The 27,655-nt window shown below is 40.2% G+C and overlaps 1 protein-coding gene across 1 annotated transcript; it reads right to left on the reverse strand.

The window, feature by feature from the left end:
- Positions 1-9,483: 9,483 nt before the first annotated feature.
- LOC123475800 lies at positions 9,484-25,750 on the reverse strand. The gene is made up of 5 exons (XM_045178852.1): positions 25,451-25,750; positions 17,657-17,713; positions 15,978-16,052; positions 14,064-14,288; positions 9,484-10,917 (listed from the first exon to the last, which is right to left on the reverse strand). The coding sequence occupies exons 1-5, from the start codon at positions 25,577-25,579 to the stop codon at positions 9,958-9,960; spliced, it is 1,446 nt and encodes a 481-aa protein (XP_045034787.1). The 5' UTR covers positions 25,580-25,750; the 3' UTR covers positions 9,484-9,957.
- Positions 25,751-27,655: the final 1,905 nt, after the last annotated feature.

Raw genomic sequence — 27,655 nt, forward strand, 5'->3', positions numbered from 1 at the left:
ACGCTGCGCAGTCGTGTGCTTATAGATCGAAAAGAGGGCGCGGCCTATAGGCCTGGATCGTCTGGATGTCATCATAGACATTCCTTCCGATTTGTTGGCCTCAATTGCGGAGTAGTCGGAGTGACATCACAAATAAATAACAACAACATAGACACCATAAAAATAAAAAAGAAAGGTCTGTTTTCTATACGCCCACTCTCTGCGTGTACGACTTTGTTATTTCTCGCTGGCATTTCGGGGGCATAGCGGGAACGGCACACAGTTATAGATGGTTTATAGATAAACAGCAAGAACTTAAAGTAGCAAAAATATATGGCGCAAGTCTGTGCGGAAAAAGAATAACAGATGACTCTTTTTGATATGATTCTCTTTTCAACCTTTCAAACAGATAGGGAATCACGGCCCGTTCCGCTTCATGACAGACGCTTGCACATCCTCTGTGGAGTCTATATTCTTTTGAAAGCGTCAGATGTTTTTCTATGTCGTCGCGGTCCGCCGTCATGTTTGTAGAAGTTGAGCATCAACTGAGGAATTTATTGTCCGCCCGCGCGAGCGCGGATTCCGGCTCTCAGATAAGGGGATTCTTTTTCTTTCTTCCACTTTTTTTTTTTTGCCACTTATATACTGCGTCGGCTTATTCGTATAGACCTACGTCACATATACACACACAACAACGAGAAGGCTGTTATTGTTGTTTGTCTGACTTTGGGCAACAACATTTTTCTTCTTCTCCGAGAGTGTCGGTGGTGGGAAATAACGGAAGAGCCAACGCAAAAGAATGCTGACATTACGCATACCTGATTCTTCCCCGTTGCTTTGGAATCTTCTTATTGTAGCTTAAGAATCTATCCATCCTGTATATTGGATATACATATATTTTTTAAAAGTGTCTTTTAAAGGTGAGAGAGTTTAATGAGGGCCACACACACAGCCTTCCTTCGTGGCTGTTAATCATCTTTTGACTCGGTGTGTCATAAATTAAGAAACTTATTTCACGATCTTTCAAAGGGTTAAAACAAATGAACTTGGCCATCAATTTGTCGAGAACAGTTCGGATTTCAAACAGCCGGACGAAGGAAGTTCATTCATTGACCAGAGCTGAATTATTATAGTCACACAGAACAAAAAAAAAGGAAGGAGGAGCAGCGGAAATGTGGAGTGTCAAAAGGCTCTCATATTGCAGCCGGAAATGTCTTTTACTGGGCATGGGCTGCTGGAGAAAGAAGAAACCGAAATGAAAAGAACACGCCAAAAAAAAAAAAAGGAAAGAAAAGAACAAAAATATCTGATGATGATATCTTCATACCCTTGGCGTGTTGAACAAATTAGCCACCGGAGTGGATGACGGAAGAGACTGAAAAAAATATATATAAAGAGGAGCCACACGCATTTCTTTGCGTGGATGCTGGAAGAATGCCAGCACATGAAAGACACATAGGAATAAGTCATCTGCTGTTGTTTAGCTCGTTCCATCAATCAGCAACGGAGCAGCAACACACAAAAATCATTTCCTTTTTTTGGGTTTTCATTTTCTCGTGTGTCTAGTCTATAAGATATGATGAGCATTATCTTACACGGCTCGACGACACGACCGAGCTATGTTTTACATTCGGGAAAAATATAAAAAACGATCTCTATGTATACCCGTCCATGTTTTCTTTGAAGACACGATCGCGTTGTCTTTGAAATTTGCCCGTCATTCGGAAAATGCAACGTCGTGTGGTTGTTATATACGACGCTGTGCCACATTGATGGATGTGCCACATCCCGAAAACGAATAGGAGAAAAGCATCAAATGTCATTCACGTTAAACGGTAGACGGGTATACTAACCACGGTGTGATATATGAGTGTGAAAGTTGTTTCACTCTATTGTTTGTGTGTGTGTGTATAGCTGCTCCCTGACGTTTTCCTTTGTTTTTCACCCAAAAATTGTTTCTAAATGAAAATCTTTGGGCTATTTGGAAACGGGACGTTATGCGTGTTGTGTTTGTGTGGGTGAAGAGGACCTTATATATCCTCTATAATATATAAATTTATGTTTGCTATATAGTTGGTGATGCGGACTGGTGATAGCTCCGGCTCAACTAATGGTGAGATGACCCCTTATTTATTTTATTAGTCGAAAAGAAAAGGCACTCTATGGCACACTGGCTGTTGCCTCTCGTCTTTCTTTTCTTTTTTATGTATATATATATACACTGTCCCTTTGAATGTCAGGTGCCTCCTGGTTTCAAACTCCGGCAGCCTCCATTTCGTCGCGTCCCTTTTTGTGTTTTTTGTTTGGCTGATGTTTTTGAGCCCATCGTGTTTTTCTCTTTAGATAGAGTGACCAGTTAAAATATATACGTATATATATATATAAAAAAGGCTCGAAATTTATTAGGACCTTTCTTCTTTTGCTATCTATTAGAGTTGGGAAGACTCCTTCTTTTTATTTATATACAACGACTGTAATAGGGTTAGGAGCCATCTTATAAAAAGGGAAACAGAGAGAGAGATAGATGGTATAGCTCAATGTGTCGAGGGGGGGAAAAAAAGAGTGTGTGTGTGTGTCCAGTATATAAGCGACTCTATGGCCGACAAGTACACGAGAAAAAAAAACAAAGTTGGGGTGAAAATGTAATAAAAATAAAACCCGTCAAGTCGTGCTGGCCAGAATCAGCTGTGTGTCAACCGCAGGTTCCGTGTGATAAACCTATTAAACTATATATGTATATACACGTAGATGTAAGCCAAGAGTTAGTAATAATTCCCTCATATTAAAAAAAAAATGTTTCTTTTTTTTCTTCTGAGCAATTTGAAACGGTTATTCGATGGTACGGTTGTCGTTGACCTGCCAAACTGATCTTGACAAACCGTGACTTGATTATCCACAACAACCGAGACGAAATAAATTTATTTATTTATTTTTATATTTCGTTTCCTTATTGATCCCAACATTCATCCGTTTTTATTTCGTTCCGATCTGTGCAGTTAGCAATCAGTGCGTGAAACATATTTTTTTTTTTTTTAGAACATGAACCGTAACAAGAGATCCAAATCGCGCGCAGTCCTACAAATATATAATTGGCTGTGCACTGATCACAAGAGAAAATATTTCTTTCCCCTTTTTGATTTTCAAGATTATTTTGATGACATTTCCTTTTTCTTTCTTCCTGCGTCGTGACGATCAGACGAAAAAAAAAATTGCCGTTGAATTTAATTCGCCCTGAAAATGAGGTGATCAAAAGGGAGGTGCCACTTGACCACAACAATGAGATATACCTCGTCAACTACATAAGCAACGCAAAACGTGACTTCCTGGACAAATCTATGAAAAATAACAACAGAAGTAAAACATTTAGAAATTTTCTTGCATAACGGCGAATTCCTTTTTATTTTTTATTCGATTGTTAAACAACAACAAAAAATAGAAGAGATTAAAATCAGTTGTTTGTCTCTCCGGAATTCCAAAGATTATTTTTTTCCTCCATTGTTTTTGTCGAGTGGATCCGGATATTGGTCGGGTGGTTGCGCCACTCGACACGATTCCGCACGAGTAGCATATTTTTATTTAATTTTTTATTCATATTTAATTTCACGAAGACGGGGATTTCCGTTTTGGCATGAAGGCAACGGGTGATGAACGACTGTGAGCAGCCTAAGGACATAAACAACTATATAACAGGGTGTATCTAACAAAAATGGCTGCTCAATAAAGTAAACATAAGCAGTTGGATGAGCAGGAAGAGAAAAAGGGGTTGAATGGGGAAGCTTCTTTTGTAATGTGAAGAGGGACGAGAGACTCCGGTTCAACTTCATTGGAGGGCATAGCGGGAAGATATGCCTGGCTGCTAGCCGATGAAAGACAGGGGGGGAGAACTGACGCACAAAGATGTAGCCATCTGATATATATATATATATAAAACTCAGAGTAAGAAAAAATAAAATAAAGAGTACAGAAAAACGAGAAAACAAAAGATGGGCCGTGCTGATTATTATGGGGTTCGGACTGGGGACCCCATCAAAAGTCGTCGTCTTTTTTGCCGAGCCTCTCCTTCTTCTTTTTTTCCCGATCCTTATCGGATGCCGAGCATGGTCGGCTCCCAAAGTTCTCATCTCGATCCATTCCAACCTATCAAGCGCATATTCTCATAGAGTCCCCCCCCCCAGCTTTTGTTCGGGGGCTGTATGTAACTGCGATGCTTGTTGGAAGTTTCGTTTTTTTGTTTGTCGGGGGGTCTGCTGTGTCACAAACATTCCTTTTTGTTGGCTGCTGTCGCCATCGAGTGCACACACGGCCGAAATGGACTCTGTCCGATGTAGTAGACACACAATCCCAACAACACGCAGAGTGTCCTCGATTTTTGAATGCATTTGATTTGATTTTTGGCTTTGCTCTCACCATTGCGCATTCACGAATCGGATAAGGACACAGCGTTGTCAGTACGATACAACTCAACTGGGCTGTCGTAATTCTTCTGACACACACACACACACACGCACGCAAACATATTTTTCTTTTTCTACTCGTCTTCACTTTTTTTGTGTTTTGTTTTACTACCAAACGCAGTGGGTGTGTGTAAGATCCGCGTTTTTATTCTTTCGTTGCGCTTTATGATTTTTTGTTTTTTTGTTTTCGCAATTTTTTTGATTTTCGTCTTAAATCAATTTCAATCCTGTGGAATTTTTGAATACATTTTATTTTTTTCGACATTCTTTCTTTGTGATTGATGGTCGGGGGGATTCACGCACGTTGATCGTCATTTTTCGCCATTTTCTCTTCGTCCTTGTATGAAATTTGGCTATGCGCATCGATTCGAGCAATAAAACAAAACGGAATTCAATAAGAAAAATGTATTAATAAAACAAAAACAAAAAAAAGAAAACGAATCAAACAATTTCCCATATATATAATGATGATATAATATACTGCCTATTGATTTATAGGTTATGTGTGTGCATAAGGCCATGGAGTGTTTTTGCGGTTCGCCCCCCCTCTCGAAAAAAAAAAAAGGAAAATTATTTAAAAGAAAATAAAAGTCTATCATGATAAGCATCTTACAGACGAGGGGAGTGAAATATTAAAAAATCAAAAACCTTTTTTTTTGTTTTGTTTTTTCTTGTGTTTCTCAAATTGTTTTTCTTTGAAATTTTATTTTCGCATCTTTCTCTTTATTTTTACGACGTGGCACACAAAACTCAATTCCCTTTTACACACAAGTCTCGGACAATAAAGCAAGGGGAAATAAAATAAACTTTCAATGTCCATATAGCAAGTTGGGTGTGTGTGTGTGTACATTACCAGTAAAAATGTTCTTCGCGTGTTTCCGACGTTCCCCATACTTGTTTTACAACTAACCGAAGAAAAAACAAATAAGCACGTTATAGGCCTACATATTTTATTTCTCCTCTTTGGTATGGGACTTGGGCGACATTGTGCGTGTCACTATATATACCATGTCTTGCTTAGCTGCCTCATGTCCAGTATATAGGTCATCTATATACTATCCACAGTCATAACGAGAAACACCTCACACACACACACACAAAATAAAAGGTCTCCATTTTCAGCCAGACCGGCACACATTAAATATATACTATTGCATGTGGCTCATTTTCTTCTTGTTTTGTAGGGAACATATTGTACAGCTTGTCCGTCTTCGTTTGGTCATTACATTTGAGGCGGGTGTTAGTGTCAGATAGACACTTCCATCATCCAACAACTGGAGCATGGCTTAGGTTAATGGGCCCTATAGTGAGCCGGACGGGCCTTATTGGTGCAAACGACAAACACGAAATGCTCCTCAACAAATTCGTGGGCGGCCACGCAGATTGTTGTTGTTTCGTTTGTTTTGAATAACTCACAGCCCCAACGCTTGTCGTATTTAAATGTCCGTCTCCATTTTCAAACGTCGTATAATGCGAACAAAACGTCAGCGAGAATGGAAGCGTATGTCTCTTGTTTCCCCACTTGGTAGGTGGCCCTTTGTATGTATATAAGAAACAAACGAATGAAATTAAGGGTTGAAATGATTGCTCGTTTCGGTTCGATTACTCTGATCGGATTGGGAATTTTTTCCGATCTTATTTTCAAGGTGAATACTTTCATTTCTTATAGATTTTTTCTTTTTTTACAAGCTAAAAACTTGACTCACGATTTGTGTGTGTGTGTTCCAGCGGGAGACAGGATATCAGACGCGGGCGACGACATAAAAGAGTCGACGGGATGAAAGCCGATGAACCTTGGCAGAATTCTTATATTTCCATCCCCGGTGGTCTCGTCCTTCCGCCATCATCATCGTCTCTTCTATATATTCCATCTCGATTTCTTTTATGTATTTTTTTTCTATTTCGATTATTCTATAATTTTTTTTTTTTTGTCCCATCGGAATTCGTTGTACTGATCTGCTTTTTTCTTGCGCTGATCTACAAGACTGTGATGGTATTAGTTCCAATGTCACGACGCCTCTCTCCTTGTTGTGTTCGCTCAATCCATCGTGACTTGTGCACGACATCCATCCATTTTTCTTCGTATTCCCTTGTGTGAAGTATAATCTATTTTGTGCTGACAGTTCTGATGTTTTTAGGGGGTCCTAAATTACGCAACGCCATGTGACCCATTTTTTGTTTTTTTTTTAATTGACAATTCTTGTTCTAAGGTTTCGGTAATCTATGCACCCGAGTGACAGTCGATTTCCCAGTTATTGAGGCACCATCCGCTTGCGATTTATAGTTCAAAGAAATTCAAAGTGGTTTTAATCTAACGTCACTTTTTGATTCCGTTTTATATATACGAAAACCGGCTTGGCTCCCAATATTTTATTTGGAATTAGCGTCTAATATGGGTTATAGAATGTTATGTTTCATTGAAATCCAAGTTAAAATTGTAAGCCCAATGTTGTTTTGTGCAATAAAAGTCGGACTTATTTCATTTGTGTTCTCAAATCTAATCTATACGCATTCAAATGAAACGAGGATCGTGAAAATCGTTTGTATTGTATTCGAATTCAAAGTTGTTGAAATTAAATAGTAAGTTAGAAATTAAATTAAAAAAAAAAACAACAAAGTTAGAAGCCGATGTTGATCTCGGCTACTAATAAAATATCGTATAAATATAATAGTCAAGTAATGGGCTGCTGGTTAAGACACTGCTCGCAGAGGACCCCCCGTGTTGAGAAAGGGACAACAAAACAGTCCGAGGATCTTCTTCTTTCGTCCCCTTTTTTAAAATTTTGTTTTCCTTTTTTTTTTCATTAATCTTTCTCACGAGGGGGGTCTTCTATGTCTTTGGCTACCATATACCCAAGAAGGACAAGGTCGTTTTCTTATTTTCTATATACGATAGGCCTATATTTACAATGGCGTCTATACACCATGGAACAATTGCCGTGTGTGTATACACAGAAGTGTCTTTGGAACCCCCCATCTTTCAATATCAGCGGACTCGGAAACAATGATAATAACGAACAGCACATGTCAAACGAAATATGAGAGAGAAAGTTTTCGCTATTCTTGGTAAATCGAAGCGTTTTTATTTGCATGTCCAAAAGTCAGACATTCTCTTCCCATTTTGGAATATCTCCAGCTGTGCCCCAGAAATCAACTGCGGCCAAGTTCCGTCTCTCTTTCTCTCTCTCTGTGTCGAAGGCGAGCTACTCTACTGGATGGTCAAGAGCATCGATCATAACAGTTGTCTAGCATTACAAGCCAAGCTCCATTTTTTAATTGCAATTACATATATACATTTTTGTTTTTTTACATCTCAGGTAACTGCTGTTGCGCTATTTGAACGCCAGTAGCTATTATATCAACAAGCAACTTTCTCTCTCTTACATATGTGTGTAGGTAATACTCATCTATCTAACTGTCGCCTTTTTTTTAATAGTCGTTTTTCCTTCATTGTTGTGAAAGGGCTACTATTAACATGGCACTGCTGCTCTCCTCTATGCTGGAGTCCCATTGTTTTGTTGTTTTTTTTCCAACTTCTTTCACATCCATCATTTAACAAAGGCAAGAAAACAGCAGCAATTTTCTTCTGGTCTTTCTTTCTTCAGAGTGTCTGGCGTGTGTGTGTGTATTGTGCCAGTACATAATGAGCCGAATTGTTTGTCTATTGTCTGGCCCCAGTGTTGCGCAACTGTTTGGAAGCTTTTGGGTATGTTTTTTTTATAACACTATATCTCTCTTGTTTTGTGTAAATATGGCACATTGTAACAAACAACGTTGTTGTTATAGTCGTTTCTCTTTTTTTTTTTTTTTTTTTTTTGCCTTGTTCGGCAGAGTTTTGGGCCAGCGTGAAAAATGATTTACGGCGTGACAAAAGGAACAAAAAAAAAGGCAACCTAATAATAAGTATAACTTCTAGATATGGTGTCTTGTATGTGTCAGTCAAAAAAAAAAAAAGAAACTATCAAGATATGAACAAGTGAGTCGTAATAATCACGAAAAAGGAGAGAGAGAGAGAGAGGGAGAACGAGAGTTTATGGAAAACGTGAAACAAGTCCCGAAACGTTATACCACCCAAAAGAGGCACGTATACAGAAATATGTTCAAGTTTTGCCAACGACGGTAATAACGACGCTAATAATCGGACAAGAAAACGTTTCATTTGTTTGAGACGTGACATTAATAAAGAAAACATTGGCCCAGTGGTTTCAAACACACAAAAAACCACTAAATGCGAATACGATCAAGTGCTGCCTTAAACTATTTCTAGCGCGGAGCGTGAAACGTGCCGAAACCATTGATGGAAAGCAACTTGAAAGGTGAGAATGGACCAGCTAATAGTTAAAAAAATAAAAATAAAATACTGTCGAAGAATTTTCCATCAAAAAAATCAAATAAACATAACCCCAAGTGTCAGCTTGTAAAAAAAAAAAAGGGGGGAATAGACTGTGACGTATATTAAAACGTTGTGGACGCTGAGCGGATTGCCATGACATCAACTTTTTTCCGGATTATAAATACAACTGCGTGACATGAAAAAAAAAAAAGCTATTCACATAATAAAATCTAAAGATAGGCGAGTACTGTTTATGTCTATATTGGACGGTCACGCGTGATATTTTACCGTCTGAAAATGTTTTCAACTTCAGCGGTTGTTGACATTGCCGCGTGTCCAACGGGGTCCGGACGCTTTTATTTTTCAACATTTTATTTTATTTTATTTCATTTTTTTTTTTTTTCACTTCGTTATACGACCTTGTGAAGAGAACGCCATGTATTTATGTAGGAAATCCTTTGCGCCATCAGACCAAAAATAAAATAAACAGAGACTAGAGCACGTACGTGGGACTATTCTTAACTCTTTTGAAGAAAAAAAAACAAATACCTGTGTCTGTTCGTACTTTGTGTGCGTCCAAAGTGCCACCCAACTTTCTGTTGGCCGTTTGCAACAGCTGTCAGGAGTGTTTTTCGTTGCGGGAAATAGAAAATCGATAGTTTATTATTGAATTTAAAAAAATGAAATAGGCGCAAAAGAAAGGCGAGAGATGATTGATTTTTCTTTTGTCAAAGGCTTTTTTTGAAACCTTGGCCTGTTGTATTTACACGACATAGTTCGCACAAAGACACGCACACAGACACACAGCGAGAGGGTGAAAAGGTAAAAAGGGGGGCGGATTGTTTTGCTTATTTTGAATTTTTTTTTTTTTTTTAGATTTTAGGAGATATACATAAATATATATATATTTTATTTATACGAGTTATGTAGATTGGAAAACGGGTTGCCAAAAAAAGAACGTCCAATTTTGCAGAAAATTCAAACGAAAATCATTGCAATTAAAGAGACACACAAGAACAACATTTAGCATAATATACATTACAGTTTGTACAATTTTGGCTTATTTATATCAGAGAGACAGAAGAGTAAAAAAAAGGGGCGTGAACTGTTAAAGGAAAACTCCAGTTGTGTGATAAAAAAACAACAAAAAAAAAATAGAGAAGACAAAATCAAATGATTAGACCAATCATTTTAATGATAAAGGGCAGTAAGTCGATGCGTTCGTGACGGGAATAAACAATGTTCCAGACTATGCACAGCGCAAGGCGGTTGCATCGTGTGATACGGTACACGATCACCGTCGATCGTCTTGACGACGGCCAGGCTCTCGATGGTGCTCGGTCTGTGATGATGACGGGGCAGCGGCGATGCTGATGGAGATTCACTGAGACGCATGCTGGCCCTCCGGTGCCGACGGATGCCGATGGCGGTGGCCAGAACCAATAGAAATAAAGAGACGCCAGCAGCCGCCCCGACGCCGACAGTGGCTTCTAATCGTCGGCCCGATCCGCTGCTACTGCCGGACGATGACGGAAGACGATCGATGAGCGGAGCAGCGGGCAAAGGTCTCGTTTCATCCGACTGGACCACTCCCGTCGCTTTGTGGGTATCGATCGTCAATGGAGCGGAGCGCATTTGAATGGCATCCGATGTGGAAGTGACTAAATCAACTTGGATGTGGTAGATAGTCTCGGGCCATAGAGACAGGGTCACCGATGTGGCGTCCGTGTACAGATGTCCTTTAAGTCCACCGCCGTCCACTTCCCAGGTAACCAAATAATCGCTCGATTGGCCGTCTGAAGATCGTTGGACGGGCCAGGCCACTTCGGCGATAACCAAAACCTTCTGGTGGATGAGAGACACTTCCCTGAGCTTCCACGGCGACGCTGGAGACATGGACACAATTTCAACTTGCGCCGCTAATTTTTCTTCGGCTGACAGTTCGAACGGCTGCTGGCCAGTCGAGTCCGTGTCGACGACCACGTCGGAAGCCGGAAGAGGAGCAGCGATGGCATTTTCCGTGCTCGAATCTTCGTGTTCAGGCCGATAAAGAGCCACCAAACCGCGTCCGCCAACAGCCAAGACGCGCAGGTTGCCAGCCGCCGAACTCGGAGTCTCACCAGATGGCAGGAAACAACGTTCTTCGGCCGTCTATTTCAAAATCAAATCAAAAACATTTGAATATTTGGTTGAATTTTGATGATTTTTGTTTTGTTTTCATAGTTCAATTGAGCGAGAAATGAAAGAAAGACGAGGAAAAGTTGAAGAGACGCAAAAGGCTAGAGGCTAACACGCACTTTCCAAATGTGTGACATTGTCCGTCTGCTGTCCGTATCGTTTCTTTACTTTCTCCAACTGTTTATTATTGAATTGAATCGTCTCTTCCAAGCTGTCCGAAACAATTGGTTCGGCGGTTTTCCTCTTTTGTTTCTCTATACGCTCGGCTTTTTATCTTTCATATTTGACAGAGATACTTCCTCCACTTTTCTCCGAAAAAGCTAAACAGAATGGAGGGGAAAAACGTCCATTTTTACACACGAGTCCGTGTATGATGTGAACCGGTTTTCTTGTGACTTGTGGGCCTTTGCCTACATGCATCATGTCTGGAAAAAAAATGGTGGATAGATCCGGGTTCCTTCATATAGAGGTGAGAAAAACACATTACACAACCAAGCGAGAGAGGGGAGGGATTCATCCGTGCGTGTCGCTCACGCACTAAATGAACCGGGCCCAAAGCCAAGTGAGGACCGCTCGTCTCTGTCCATCACCGTCTTTTTCTATCTCTATTTTCTTCAATTCTGGTTGTTGTTTTTTGTGTTTAGGGGGGAGGGAGGCCAAAGATAATCGACCGAGACGGGGCCCAGCTGTTTCAGGGCTCCGTTCACGTGGAAACAGGACTGCTGGAGTCTGAGGAACTGGAAATAAAAAATAAAAACTCGTTTGATGTGCTTCAACGTCTATCTTATAGCTTTAACCTCTTAGGTCTATATGTGCTGCTATCTCTATCTGTCTGGCCGTGTGTCTATCTCTTTTCAAATCCGACATTTTTTTCTCTTCCGTGGATGGATGGGAATCAAATCAAAAATAATCAAAATAATCGAAAAAGGGAAACGGCCTGAGCTCAATTGAAACCGGCAGGGCGCGGCCTTTTTCGAGCCTGCAGATAATGTTGAATAGACAATGTTATACCGAGTCCGAAATCAGCGATATCAACGCCTTACACGGGGCTGTCGTCTATTCTTTGTGATTGTTTAGACAGTTTTGCAAGTATCGAATGAAATTGTAAAGCTACTAAACGAGGTTAGTTTCAATGTCGATTGCTATTCTTTTTCTTTCTTTTTACGTTATTCAAAAACCAAAAAAAAATATATAAGAGAATAGAAGATGGCGGCATCGGCGGGTTGCACGCTCAATTAAGTTCCGATCGAACATTTATATACAATTTTTCTTTTTTCTGATAAGAAATACGGGCCAGTCGGCTGAAGGGAGGGAAAAAAATGAAGACATTTGAGATGGGCTGTCATCTTTTTTTTTTTCCCCTCCTTTTGCTGTCTGTTTTCTTCTTCATTTTTGTGTGTGTGTGTGTGTGTCTAATGCAACGAGAGCTCTTTTCCAAATTTAGTCAAGTCTGACGATCACATTCCACAAACAGCAAGAGACAGCGCCGGAATCGATCTGTTTTCATGTCTGCTACAGTGAAACGCAGCCGATCAACAAAAAAAAATGAATAAATAAAAATAAAAATAGCCAACAGGTTTTTTTGTCTACTTGCGTCATACGATTAACCCGTCCTCCCACCATAAGCTTAAGCTTGACATTGATGGTCTTTCAAATTGAGCGGGGAAAAAAAGAGAAGGAAGGGACGGCCGGTTATCGATATCCCATCGATTTCATCCATACTCGGTTGCACAACAATCTAATGACTTATAGATTTGGAATCTTCTTTCACCGTTTGACGTTGAAGATATTAGGGATAAAAAATAATTATAAAAAAAAAAGAAAACTCTTTTTTTTTTTCATTTTCTAATTGACTTTGCATCTCATTTAAATATGCGGGATTGGCTGAGATGCGCGTTATTCAAATCTTCTGAGTGCTTTAAGAAAGTTACAGGTAGAAGAGGGGAATTAAAAAACTAACCTCTTTTGTCTCTTAATGGATGTATAACAGCCCGAAATGGCTGAGATTTGCGTCCATTTTTTTGCTATTGTTGTAAATGACGCAACAAAAGAGAGTTGGGGGGGGGGGGAATTTCTCGACAATAAATCAGCAGATATTTTTATTAGATAATTATTTTTTTTTTCAATGAATTGAACCGAATGAAAAGGTCTTTACACATGTTTCCATCAATTTTCTTTTTCAAAACGAGCACGACAGCTGTCTAAACTATGAATAGCGTTCAAGAATCTCGCCATCTCTTTCGGAATGCGTGTAATGCGAGTGTCCATTATACATCTATCAATCGTTACATTTTTGTGGTCCCCCACTTTTAAGTATCCGTTTTTTCACCACATTTCGTGTTGGTGTGTCAATCTATGTAGTTTTTGGCGGAACGCGTATCCTGTGCGGATATTAAGAAGAAACTATCCAACATTCAGAGTCTCGTCTGCTTTATATTTATATAGAAGATACAATATAAATCTTTTCGTTTCCTTGCATTCGTTCTAGATTAGTAATCTAAAAAAAAATAAAAATTATCCAATTGGAGATGGACAGGTTGCGTTCGTTCGTGAGAAGAAAAAGGGAGCGTTGTGTTTGAGCTGGCCGGGCTAGCGGCGCTTTCGTTTCTACGACCCTTGGTTGATTCGCTTTTAATGAGAGCGCTTCCTTACATCTTTAGATAGAGAAACTACAAGCTGCTCAGCTGATAATGAACCGATTCGTTATACATAGACGGGCCGATGGGGCGGTACGGTCAGGTGATCATTCACCATCTTTTGACTAGGGCAAAATAAAAGACTTTCTTTCTTTTATCCATCGGGATAAGAGCCAGAAAAAAAACAAGTGCAGAATGGGCGTTGGGAAAATGTCAAGAACGAGAAAACGTAATAAAAAAGAAAAAAAAGAATAGAAGAATGAGAGCATCATCAGCGAGCCAAAAACAAAATCAAAGAAAAAGAAAAACTCCCAAACAACTTTGTTTTTGGTTTTTGAATAGGTTCCCATGATTTTGTTCGGTTGAATGACATGTGAAGAAAAAGAAAAAAAGAGGGAAACAGATGAGGGATAGAAATAGATGATTGCGTGATGATGATTTGTTTAGAATAAAAATAAAAATACAAATAATAATTTGTTTTACCTGGATGATTTGACGCCAACGTCCGGAGCTCTGCTTCTGAATGACAGCGTAGACGAGCCGCTCCTTCTCGCGTTTCGAGTTGGACGAACGATCGGATGGACGTGGCCAGGTGGCCAAATTGCCAACAAGTTGAACACTTGGCTCGGCAGAGGTCGGCATCACCGGATCCTTTTGAGGTAGATCCGCGTTCTGGAAGAATTGACACGCTTGCAAACAGCCAGGGAACTATACACCATAGAAACGAAATCAACAAACATTCATTTTTAAAAAAAGAAAAACTTAAAGAAGCTCCTTCAAGAGTGGGAAAGAAAAAAAAAACTGTTCGGAGATGTTTACAGTCAACTTTGCCCACATGGCCCACCCTGAAAAAGAGAAGCTGTGCCTGTTGAGGATCTATGGACTTGTGCCATGAAGACAAGTACCCAAAAATGGTCAAGTGGAAGAGGGGGGGGGGGGCTAGTTTTGCTTCGTCATATAGCCTCAACAAGTGATGATTTACGAGCCCAATTTCGAATTCGGGATCCATATCAAACTTGCAACAAAACAATCTTAGCGCCTGGCCTTCACGTCATTTCCTTGCGCGATTCATCTCTCAAAAATTTAAAAAAACGGCAGCTGAAATGGCGTGTGAAGAAACGATAGGACGAATTGACGTAATGCCATCCACACACACACACAAATAAAGAAGGTCTGGGTGTTTGGCTGATGATTCAGCCAATCGAGAAAGAGCAAACTGGCAGAGATGAAGAATTTTATTTTGTTTTCCGGTGCTTTCGTTGACGTCATTTGATTGAATAGAAAGAAAAAAGTGACAGTGAATCGAGAGAATCGCCAAATACTGAAATCACTCAGCTGTTTCATTTTGTGTGTGTGTGTGTGTGTAGTAGCTCAATATACGAATTTGGGGTTCTGCCCAAATGAGCAAAGTGAAATCCGTTGGTGTGCTAGATGGACCAGCAGATGCTCGCGGGCTTGTTATAAAGTCCAAGAAAAAACAGCCGCGTGACAGCCAAACTGATGATGTAATGACGTCTCAACTTTTAAATATGCATAATTTTTTTTTTGTGTGTTTTATTCCAATCTTTTTAGTTTGCTTTCTGTTTTATTTAAAAAAATAAATAAATAAGAAGAAGAAAAGCTTTAGTCTTTTTTATTCTTTTATTAAGGAGCCCCCGCACCCTGCGGACTTTGTGGACCCTAAACGGAGCCGCCAGTTTATTTCTATTCGTCCCCTCTTTTTAAAATGACGTCTTGGCGCAAGTTTTTTTCTTTTTCTGGGGAGAAACACGAGACACAAAAAACCACCGGTGGCCAATTATGCAAACGAGTCCCACGCATTTGAAACTCGGCTCTTCAACGCCATTCTAAAGTGTGGCTTCCAAAGTCACACCGCCCCCCGCTTCTATAAATATATATCCCCCCCCCCTTTCGATTCCCACCACCAAAATTCGAATGTTTGTTCTGCTCGAGTCTAGAAAGAGATTGTAAAAAAAATACGGTTTCTCCACCCCTTTTTTGGAAAGAGCGTTTTCAAGAGGGAAAACAAGGTCGAATGTGCGAGTGGAACAGTTCGACGAGGAGACAAATAATAAAGCGAAAGTTGATATTGACTTCCGTGAATCGTTGCCTTTTCGGTCGTGCTGATTTGCATGGTCATAAAGAGGAACGAAAAGAAAAGAAAAAAAAAAAACTAGAAGAGGGAAGAAATAAAGGAGCTCTCTCTATCATAGAACAGCGTTTAGCCGAAAGAAAGCAAGAAAAAGAGCGGCTTTGAAAGAAGACAACTGTTTAAGAGGCTCCGCTTTATGCAAATATACGTAGTATCATAGCCCCCTGTTATCACCACGGTTGGCCAATGAAACTACCTGTCTCCGATTTCCCCGCAAAATCAAAAGGAAAGGAGCTCAAACTTACGCAAACACTCGGTTGGTTGCAGATGCGAGACCAGACGGTTGGGTTGTCTTGCAAAAGTCCACAGTTTTCCCAGCACTAAAAAATCAAACAAAAAAACAAAAGAAAGATTTAAAGAACGAACGATACAATTACATAAGATTACAATTTTTTTGTTTTTCTTTCTCATTTGAATAATAGACACATCAAAAGATAACTATAATCAATACAGCTCGAGATATGGTTCTTTTGTTTTCTATATTATGGGGTCGTCCGTGTGTTATAGACCTGCCGCCAATAGTCGTCTTCTTATTTCACGGTTAAACAAAGCCCGTCAGACCTCATCCCCACCCCTGAGTTACTATCAAATGAGCTTTTTTCACTCTTACATTCGTTTATCGTCCTCCTCTTTTAATCCAATAGTTCATCAACCCTTTGAATTGCATTCTGCCTACGTTAAAATTGGATTTGGAAACTATCGATCGTTGGTGACGTCAGAGCAATTACATCGCCTTTTGATTTTAAAAAAAACTAGTCTGGTCTATTACAAAGAAAAAAAGAGGGAAACTAACGGAAGGCACCCCCGATGCGTTATTTGCAGCTATTGTTGTTGTTACCTCGTGACAAGACAAGGATAAATCCATTCGGCAATTAACGAGAAAGTCGACGACTTCTCGCTGCGCTAATCACCTTCCGATTATTTACTAAATCCCTTTTGATGAAAACAAATGGAAACCCCCCCCTTCCCTAAAAATAAATATAGATAAATATAAAGACGCTCATCTGTTGTTACTTGTACATATACGAGGGGTCGTTGCAATAAACGAGTTTCGTTTCTACGATTAATCCTTTGAAAGGAAAAGAGCAGCAGGTGTTGACCGGGTCTTCCATAATAACGCGGAGTATAAGAATGGGGATAAAGAATATTCAAAAAAAAAAAAAAATACGACGGATAGATAAATAAATAGCGTACAGGAATAACAAGAATTCAAGCGCAGCTAACGAAAACACGAGAGCAAAACTTGCATTTCTTCTTCGAATGGGTCTGTTTGTTCAACGTGTGCCCCCGTGTGGCGTGCCCGTACAAAACATGACTCTAACTTAGACGGGGGAGAGAAAAAAAAGAAAAAGAGAAGAGGTAAAAAGCTGGGAAGCCCAAGATTAGGGAAGCAGATGACGACCGAACGTACACACAATGCGTCATTACTTTGTATTGTCGTCGAGAGAGCCAGGGATCGAGATAGACGCTGTTGTGTTGCCGTGCAGAACGGGCAGATTTAATATTTTTTTTTTCAACTCCCGCTGCGCACGTCTTCCATTTTTTTTTTCCCCCCGCTTTACCCTTTTCTTCATGTCTGGAAATATTGCATCCTTTTTTGAGTTGTATTTAATCTACAACTCGTAAAGTTGCCACTATTTTTCACCAAGTGAAAGAAAACAACAACAAAAAACGGCGGAATAAAAGTGGAAATGTACAGCCCTGCTGTTGTATGCATATCTACTATGTGTGTGTATATTCATGTGACTCCTCCCATTTTCTTTCTTTAGACTTTTTCATGTAATATGACTTGTCTCATTTCCATCGACGTTGTAAAGCTCACTCATCGGCAGCAGAGAAATAACACACGACCCAAAGTTGGAAATAGATTTTTTTTCTTTTTCTTTCAAATGTTGCCGTGTTTTGGCGCTCTTTTAAAACTTACCGTGAAGCAGTCGGGATCCTGTTGGCACAGCGTTTCGTGTCGATCGTTGCGGACAAACTGCAATAAAAAAAAAAAAAGAGAACAAGATATGTAATTATGCGTGATGAAAAAAAATGCCTTACACACACGAGAGAGAGAGAGAACTGTTATGATGATGATTATCGTTTCCCATGACCAAGCGCTATTTTCTTTTGTACGCTCTCACAGACTTTTAATTTTTAAAGAGACATTTCCCAACCAGCTTTAAAAGAGAGTTGGACTCGCCTTTCGAATTACAAGAAGGCCAAAGAAATAATATGATTTCTTTTGAAACGGTAAATGAATGATCAAATGAACGTCTCACACAGTGTGTGATTCATCGACATTGACGCCACCAGCAGTGTGTAAATAACAGGCAATTGACCTCGTTCTAATACGGCGAAAGTGGCTGCCGCTTTACTTTTGCACAGCCATTTGACACCTTATAGAAAGTCGGCTGTTACTTAATTGCCGTTTGGTAAATCTGCTCTCATTAACAGACGAACAAAAACGAAACCAACCAGAAAATAATAAGACGCAACGATTTGGTTTCTCTGTGGCAAGTGAAAGCTCCTTGTTTTTTTCTTTTTCCAGTTCACGGGCGCAATCATTTCGCTTTCGTTTCGCGTCTCTGTCCTTTTTTATTTTATTTTATTTTTTGCCGACATGTAATAACATGCAAGGCGGGGTCTAAAAAACAGTCTCAACATTCTTAAAAGACACGCTCGTTTCGCTTAATATAACACACGAAATATTATGGGGTGAAGCAGTCGAGCGTAACAAGATCCACCAACATCGGTTGGACAGCTGTTGCGGCCGTTTCTCACTCATGGCTTCTCTCCTGTTTTTTTTTTATTATTATTCTTAAAAAAAGAAGAAAAAAAAAAATCCTACGAAAGTGTTCCAGAGTCATTGGCATGCGAAACCATCAAATTTCTTATTTTTTTGGTAGGGGGGAAAGAGCGGGGAGTTTCTTGCGGCGTAATGGCTCGTTATGTGTAATATACCCCGACACACTACAATATACACTCTAACTATGTGTGTGTGTGTATACTTCAAAAGGATGTATACACGATATGTGTGTCTAGTCCCGTTTGTTTAAGGCCAAGGTTTCAGGTTCGAATTACGCGCCACACTAGAACCTTAAACAAAAAACAAAAAATGTTGAAAACTATAGCTGTGATTCGGGTCGAAATTTGAAAGAAAAGGTGTAATCGATCCGGGCCAGCAGAAGACGAAAGAAAAACTAATAAAAAAGAAAGAGAGCGTCTAGTCTGACGCCATGTCCGTGACGTGCAAATTGGGCATCGTCAAGGCAAATTAGATGGAAAAAAAATAGACAACAAGAAACAAGACCAAGTCGTAGACCGACTCGATGCGTCTTGTTTAACGACCGATTGCAGTTCAAACGATATGGCGCGCGCGCGCTCAGTTGCCATGTAAAAATAAAATCGTTCCACAAAGTTCAAAGCGGTTCTCATTTTTTTTTTTTTTTAAGATTTTTTGGCGCTAATTTCGAATGTTTATTTGAGGGCATATCATTGGACTCGTCCATTTATTTCCCGGTCAAATTAACCCAACGACGAGTGCACCGTCATTCGGTGTACGTGATGGGGATTTCAACCAGGACGCCACCCCGTAGCAATCAAGAAAAAATAATGCCAGAAAAAGAAAATCCCAGAAGAAAAAGGGAAGACGCGACGGTTTTTATATGTAGACAACATATAGAAAGACGTTTTGAAATAAATATACGACCGTCTCCGATTCGGTGCGGTAATATGGTGGACCAGTCGCGGCGCCATGTTTGGTACCGCGTTCACCGAACGAGCAAACGCGTGCAATCCAACCCCCCCGATGAAACAAACAAGCATTTCTTCTCTCTCTTTTTCTTTGGTACGTGCATTTTTATAGGAGACGTAATTTTTATCTAGATTTAATGACCGGCTCTCATTAAAGAAGAAGAAAAAAAAAAAAATAATACTGGCAACCCCATTTCGGCAGTGGTTATTACACAGCTGTGAGCGCTCAAGCGTTTTGTGATGAACCCTACACACAGTCCCGCACGGTATGTGCAATGGGCGTGCGACCGTGTGCAGAAAAACCCAAAGAGACGATGCGTGATGATACTTGTTGCGCCAACGGGCTTATTCCGCTTAAAAAAAAAAAAATTATTATTATTTTTTTTAATGATCCATGTGGCCGATTGAATTGACTCTCTGCAGGAGCAGTAGCCGAGCGGCTGCGTGAAATAAAATAAAAGAGTCGGTCGGCTTCGGGAATGATACTCATGATGCGACCGCCAGTTACAAGAGTATATATATACCGTATACATTGTAACATGTAGATAGTATAGCAATTAAATTTTTGGTGGGGAATAAAAAGATGAGAATATAAGGAGATGGCATGAGAAACTAATTCAACTTGCTGTTGTTGGATAATTAGACATTTGGAATTTTTTTCTTTCTCTCTTTTGTGAATCTTTTCTGATGATACCCTTTGCGTAACAAAGATCCGTTTCTTTTTTTTTTTTATTTTTAACGAGTTGTTCTTCTGATATTTCAACTGCGCAGGGGGGAGGAGTTTACGCACTGTTGGAAGCCTTGGGAAAGATTGCAGGGGGAACATATACAAAAACTTATTAAAAGTCCAAAACTCTTTGGCCTCGGAGAATCTTTTTCAACTTCAACGATCCTCACAAAATCAGAGGGGATTTTTTTTTTAAGTTTTGCAAAAAAAAAAAATAATAATCGAATCAGTGAGCCGTATTCGATTCGGCCACCCACACCAAACCCTTTTGACTGAGATTCCCCCCTATAGAAAATGTTGGTTCGTCTATTGTTGAAGAACAGCTGAGATTGGACGACCACACAGACACTGTAAAAAGAGGACTGTGTTTCTTCTCATATATGCTGTATCCATATCGATTTGTACAAGCATTTAGTGAGTCTTTTATAAGGCTGCACTTTTATCAACAAAACTAATGAGTTGCAACTGAAATTGTTCCGACCCGTTGCTCTCTCTCCGTCCTTCAATGAACTCCCTTGTTAAGGAAAAACAAAATGAATTCTCATATCCTATTTTACTCCGCCATTTCGACTCTGCCCCCAAACTGGCTGCATCCTGTCTTGACATCTCATTAGACAATTGAGCAAAATGCAATCATTGTTGGAATTCGACACAAGAATTTCATTTCGAAATTCTTTTAGATTTGAAACCATTTAAATTCAGTTGCGCATAGCACACGCAGTGCGATCAGCATGTTGAATGAAGCGTGACACAACAATTCATGTTTAAAAAAGAAAAAAAAAATTTAGAGTATATGAATATGTTTTACATGTAACGTCTTCTATTAGAACTAAACACGATAGCAGAGCAGCTACTAGCGATTCTTTTATAACAACCAGATGAACGAAGGAACAAACCCCCCCCGAAAAAATGGAGCCACACAGACATGAACACGCACCGAATGTGAGGGTCATCATCATCGTTCATTAAGGTCGAGTTGCTCAAAGGATTTCGGGCCGACCAAATTGGGTAGAAGAAACAAAACAAAAAAAACAAACGATGTGTAGCTAAACACGCAAATGTCCCAACCGGTTCGGACCTTTTTGGGTCCGTGTCGAATGAGCATCTCGAGACATGGCGATGACCTTGCCCATCCAAGAAAAGAAGAATCGTTCAAGACATTTACGGAAAACATTGGAACAAATCAAAATGATAGGGGCCAACCCAGCCAGTGGGATTGAAAAAATGCTAATTAGAATTCGATCAAGAAATATTAGAGCAAAAAAAACAAATGAAGTGTACAGTAACCAGCTGACCCCATCAAGTACCCCCTAACTTAGAACAGCTGGTCTTCGGACTTGTTTGCCGGGACCCAGCAATTATTATATTAGCGTTCTCTTTTCCTTCTCCAAGTGTATACCTATCTAGTGAAATACGCACCGTGTGCTGTACCTGTTGTGATCATCGTGTTTCTTTAGAAAAGGGAGGATTTCTTCTTCTTTTTTTTTAAGAATCTAATTTCATTTGAAAGAAGAGACGAAACTAATCAGCAAGACACGCGCTCTGCTACATTATCTACCTGTATAGACTCTCTATAGAAAAAGAAAAGTATCTAATTGTGCCATCGAATTCGTATCTTTTGAAACAGCTCAGCTTTTCTTCTTCGGCGAATCACTTCTATCCTTGTCGATGTCTCTGATTTTTTTTGTTTAAAGAAAAACAACGGTGGTTTATGTCTCTGAAACAGAGGCGACATATAGTCCCACTTTTTGCTATAGTGTTTCTCTTTCTTTCTTTTTTTTTTTTTTTTGGGTGGGTTTGTTGTTTGACTACCTGGTCTCTCTACCTTTCTTAGATTTAACGGGGGGGGCAGTTTGAGAGAGAGGGGGGAAGCGTATCAATAACTTACGATACTGTCGACTGAGGGCCAGACAGAAAAATGACCCGAGATAGTAAGAAATAAAAATCGATTGGACACATTTAGAAAAGAGAAATGACACTTGATTACAATCTTTTTAAAAGGATATCTTTTCTTTCTTGACTCGTCCACTTTTATTTAGAAATTTTAAAAAGCTGCAATGTTTGAACGTCTCGTCAAAATAAAAAAGGCAAATTGAAACAAGACGAAGAGAAACAATCAGACCAAACTGCAATACGCTGCTCGTGCTTTCTTTATACATTTTCCTACCGTTTTTATTCTTTGTTTCGGGAGTCTCAACTGTCATGAGACTTGACTGGCAATCGGGATGGGGGGTAGAGTATCTCAGCTGGCCAAGAAAAGATCAAGGCCGTCCAACGCGCACTGAGTAATCGGCCCCCAACGGATGACAGATGGGCCATCCTCTTCGTGATGAAAAAGAAGTTTGATCATCAGCAATGCCTTCTTCCCTCTTGTATAGACGTATACACCTAGAACGAGTTGTGGCTCCAGCGTCCATTTACATCGCACCCCCAAAGCTCTTTCCTTCCAAACGATATCGAAAGACGCACACACGTCCAAAACAATAATCAAAAATGAAGTAACAACATCAAAATGTTTTCGATGCGATAAGCGCACATTGCACGTGCGGCTCCCATATACTATACCCCCTACCCTTCGTCACGGAAGATGAGAATAAAAACGTACACACACACACACACGATTGTGCTATTATCTATCCCCTCGTTGAATGACTTAAACATGAGACTCTCTGTACGGTGATGACCACCAATGAAAAGTTTTCGAGAGGAATATCGAAACGGGCACGAGCCGATATGTTCGGAAGGGTGTGCGGCCCCACGTTGCGAATAGGACCCTGGGAAACGAAGATTACAAAGACCGAGTGTTTTTGGGGTAGTATAGGATGCTCAGGAGCAAAATAAGAGAAAGGGTCTTGCGCGTAAGAGAGGGCATAAAAAAGAAGCCAACTGACACACCGGATGTGATGGATCGGCTCGACATGTTGTTGGGAGCATCCTGTTTTTCTCGACTTCGTTAAGGTGCAAAAATGAGAAAAGAACACACTTGTATGTGTAGGCATCAAGTTGCCTTTTTCGTCAGGTACGCACCGCATGAAAACGTAACATCGATGATAGTTTCGATTCATAAACTCCAGGTAGTCTTTGATAAACAACGTTGGAAAAAAACAAAATCTAAAGAATATGGTTTCGCATTACTATATACTAACCCCCCCTCATCCATCCATATGCCACGGCCATTTTCTTATGCAACGGGCTACTGTACCTGAGAAGGGAACAGTTTTTTACATGTACGTTATGCAAAATGTTAGATTTTTTTTTCCCTCTCTTTTTAGTTATTCAGAGAACATTTCCCTCTGAAAAAAAACCCCCAAGAAGAAAGATGGCGGGACGAGCTATTTTCAATAGGAAAAAATAAAAAAAGCGAAAAACCCCATTAAGAAGCTTCTTAACTGCTGCCGGCTTTCCAGGACGTAGAACACCGACAATCGCACAGCAGTCTACATGTACGGATGACTGGAAAAGAACGATAGAGCTAGAGACATTGAAGGTTCTTCTTCTATATATCTACCTGGGATTTTCATTTTTTTTCTTTTTTTCTCTTCTCGAATGAAAAGGAAAAAAGAAAAATCTCTCCCTTGAAATATACAAGGTCTTCAGGCAAAAAGAAGGAGAGAGAGGGGGGGGGGGGTTGAAATTCGAAAATGGAGAAGAAGCCTTACACGATTGGGAGGTTCATCAACTTTCGTGTACCACACCAGACTTGTTTCTCATCTTACACGTGTGTACGTAACGAGATGTGTGGAAATGTTTCATTTTTTCAATATATCTTTACTTTGTTGGTATCGATTATATAATTGCCTATCGATCGACAACAGCAGCCGTGGCTCGCACGAGCGTCTGATCGTGATCGCTTTTTTTATTACACGTTACAATCCGGCGTGTGCGTGATGGAAACTGCTCAAAGCCCCTCCAGGTTCAGATGATCCAAGGTAACACGTAATTTCAGGATTTAAAGAATTAAAAAAAAATCACACAACGGATGAAAAATATGAAAGAAAAAATGTGTGTGTGTGCAGGATATGGAACGAAACAAGAACAGAAATTGATTGCAAGGCCATACATGTAATTTTTTTTGTTTTTGTTTTTCATTGTTCACGGGAAGAGTATAGCACCCCCGTAAGTTAATAACCAACTCATTTCCTCACCACACGTTTCTTTATGTTCTCCTCCCGGTTCTTTTCCCGCGCTATCGAAGAGAAATATTTAAAAAAAAAGAAGAAGATTTGTGTAATAATATAAAAAAAAAATAAATTCTTTTTTTTTCTCTCACAGCTTGAAAAGTGCCACCCTATCAAACCACCTCGGCGCTTTATGAAGTTCAAGAACACCTTCACCCTCCACCGTATCTTGCTGTATAGCTAGCAGTATATATCCTCAAATTATACGTGTATGTAAAAGAAGAAGAAGAAAAAAGGGAGATAAAATAGAAAAAAAAAAAAGATAAAACGAAAAAGGGAATAGGAAAAAAAAAAAGCCTATGGGTTCTGATGAACACCTTTTTTTCTGAGAAAAAAAAAAAGAGGTCGGGAGAGATATAGAAAAAAAAAAACCCGGCATGGGGTTGCCTTTTAATAAACCATCGAACGGTTGTTGGAAGCTTCTACGTTCTCAGTCTGGTCCAACGTTTTTGTTTTCTCGGTTCTCTTCGCTTTTAGACTTTGAAAAATATGAACTATTGCGATCTTCAATAGTGTCGTCGCCCCCCTCGTTCGATCACAATTGAACTGGACCTGACACCTTTTTGTAAGTCTTTTATTTTTTTCTGATTTCTTTTTCCTACTTTTGGTTTGTTTTTGTGGGTCGATAGTTGCGTACAGCCATGACTGTCAAAAAAAAAAAAAAAATATATAGAAATGGGGTTCGTCGTTCGTGCGTGACACCTGACTCTATATCTATATGGATTGCGCAATTTCACCAGTGTTGGCCAGTTTTCTTGTTAACTGTCAAGTCACTCGGCGGGCTCAGAAACGCTAGTTTACACACAAGCGCAGCGAACTGTTTTTCTTTTCCTTTCAATATTTGATTTTGGGGAACGCACGCAGTTCAACAAGGCGGTCGTCAACACCCAAAAACAATGACGATAGTTCAGCCCTGATTTCTCGCAACGCGCAACACAAAACTGTTTGCCCAGCCTCGACTCGCAAGTTCTAAGCCACTTTAAACCTTGTTGAAAAACGATTTATGTTTTTTAAATATATTTAAGAATCGCGCGTTGAAAGGTGGTTGTCTATATCGAATGTTGATTTTTACCTTATTCAAGCAAAGGGCTCGGCATTGGGCGATGCGGATTGGCGAGCCCAAGTCTTGCGGGGCCGCTTCGGCCAACAAACAGCAGGCGGCCACCATCACGAACGAAATAAACACGGTCGAACTCTGCATCTTCTTGGCGGCAAATGACGGGCTGTTGGGGACCAAGATAAAAAAAACAAAACACTCGATCGACTCTCGTCCCAACTGATGAATACGAGATGAGAGGGATCGAAATGTATAGAGTTCGATATCCAGAACAGTTTGTTCAAAAAGAAAAGACGAGCACAACAACAGGAACGAGAGACTCGAAAGGTAGCGAGGAATTGAAAACAAATATTGGGAACGCGCACGACTTTGCTCGACCAAGTCAGCTACTAGACTGAACTCTGCTGGGCAACGGAGCCTCAGTTTTCATGGCGCAGGAGAAAGGGACCGCCCCCAACCGAGCCATTTCTCCTTCAGGGTCCCACTCTTTTTCTTCTTCTTCTTTTACTCGAAGCCCTTCTGCCACCGTATCTCTCTTTTTTGTTGTTGTTGTTGTTGTTGTTGTCTTGCCGACTCAACAACAACAGCCCCACTTCCATTCCGTCTTGTTTTCGTCATTCTCCAACCTTACGATATCAAACTACACGAAACATGGATGGCACCAGCGCATAGTAACTCAATCCATTGCCGCTACGGATGAGAAAGTTTGAAAAAAACAGACAAACTGATCCTTATTTTATTAGCTGTCTATTACTTTCCAGCTATGGCGACAGGGATAAATCCGAAAATGAGGTCTTTAAAGAGGGAGAGATTTCTTGTTTGCAACCATCGGTGGAACTGTATTATGTCTACAAGCCTCGTCTGTGATTGGCAAACGAAGCGGTCAAAATCGCACGATCAGGTATATACTTTGTAAATAGGTAGCAGTTCTTTTTCGACACAGAGAAATGACAAGTAAATTATCTCATCTCGTTGGATCACACCGGCTCATTGGGCAAGCAGAATGCCAATAGTAGACTTTAGAGCTGCTAGACTGCGAGCAGCTCTATTGTGCGTCAAAGAGAATTTCGGCCGAAATGAGACAGTGCCATAATAGACGGACCGATTTATTTCTATTTTTTTCCACCTTTTTTGATGTAAGAAAAATAAAGGACAATGGACGTAGATGGAAGCAAAGAGAGAGCATACACGAACAACAAAGGGATATACTTCTCTTCTTGGCCGTACTTGGCTTATGTTCTTGTTTTCCTACCCCCTACTGTATATACGTACCTGCTTTTTTTTTCCCCCCTCTGATCGGGATCTTCTTGCTGATGGCCCTGTCGTTTCTCGCCCTCCAACTCTCTGCACAGATTCTCCCTTTTTTCAAACATTTATTTTCAGTCAAGTTTCGCGTCCAATGGTCAATATAGCGCCAGCCGGTCAATGGCGACCACTCTTTTTCCGAGCTACCTTTTTATTAATTTTTGTTACAAGTCCTTTTTTTGAAGAATCTAATTGGTTAAACCGAAAGAAATGAAGGTGTTTGAAGCAAACCGTGCATAAAAAGGTTAGACACAGGTAACAAGAGCAGCAGAAACGCGAGCGCCCACACAGACACACCGCGAACGGTCCCTACCCGCCCACACTGCAATTACAGATAGAAAGCAAAGCAAAAGATTAAAAAAAAAAAATAAATGAAATAAAAATATATATAAAAAAATAAAAGATGGACTGTAGCAGAAGATCAAACAGATGGTGTCGGGAGCATCAGGCTGGACAGAAAGGGCCGCGCAAACGTCTGTCAGCTACAGTGTCCGTCTGTTTCTGTCCTGGATAATTATACCTGCAAGATGGACGGGGAAGAAAGAGCCGATTTTGATCCGCCAAAAACTTCCGTGGCAACAGCAGTACACATCGAACAGGTCTCCAAGATGCGGAGGTGCAATAAAAAGCCATTGGAGACGTCGCGACAGCCGGTCGACACGCGCTCAATTGTCTTTTAGCCTGGCCCCTTTTCTTCTGATTTTTTGGGTCCACCGTCTCCGACTATTGCTTTAGAAAAGCACTTGATGTCGAGACTTGACGATGTTGTTTTCTACATTATGACGACGGCAGCCCCGCAGTCGCCTTTAAGAAGCTATTTTCGCTTCATTTTTTCAAGTCGGAGAGAAATCAAATCAAAGTTAGGGACCTTTATTTGATGTTGATTGCGACTGGCCAATTGGAGCGAGTCGATGG

Source organism: Daphnia magna, linkage group LG1, assembly GCF_020631705.1.
Source record: "Daphnia magna isolate NIES linkage group LG1, ASM2063170v1.1, whole genome shotgun sequence".
Taxonomy (NCBI): Eukaryota; Metazoa; Arthropoda; class Branchiopoda; order Diplostraca; family Daphniidae; genus Daphnia; species Daphnia magna.

What these genes read in the sequence shown, in the direction of transcription:
- LOC123475800 (XM_045178852.1), bottom strand. Translation starts at nt 25,579, where the DNA reads ATGCAGAGTTCGACCGTGTTTATTTCGTTCGTGATGGTGGCCGCCTGC. An exon ending in GAGCCCTTTGCTTGAATAAG is followed by an intron (nt 17,714 to 25,450) that starts GTAAAAATCAAC and finishes TTTTTATTGCAG; the next exon opens with TTTGTCCGCAACGATCGACA. An exon ending in AGGATCCCGACTGCTTCACG is followed by an intron (nt 16,053 to 17,656) that starts GTAAGTTTTAAA and finishes TTGATTTTTTAG; the next exon opens with TGCTGGGAAAACTGTGGACT.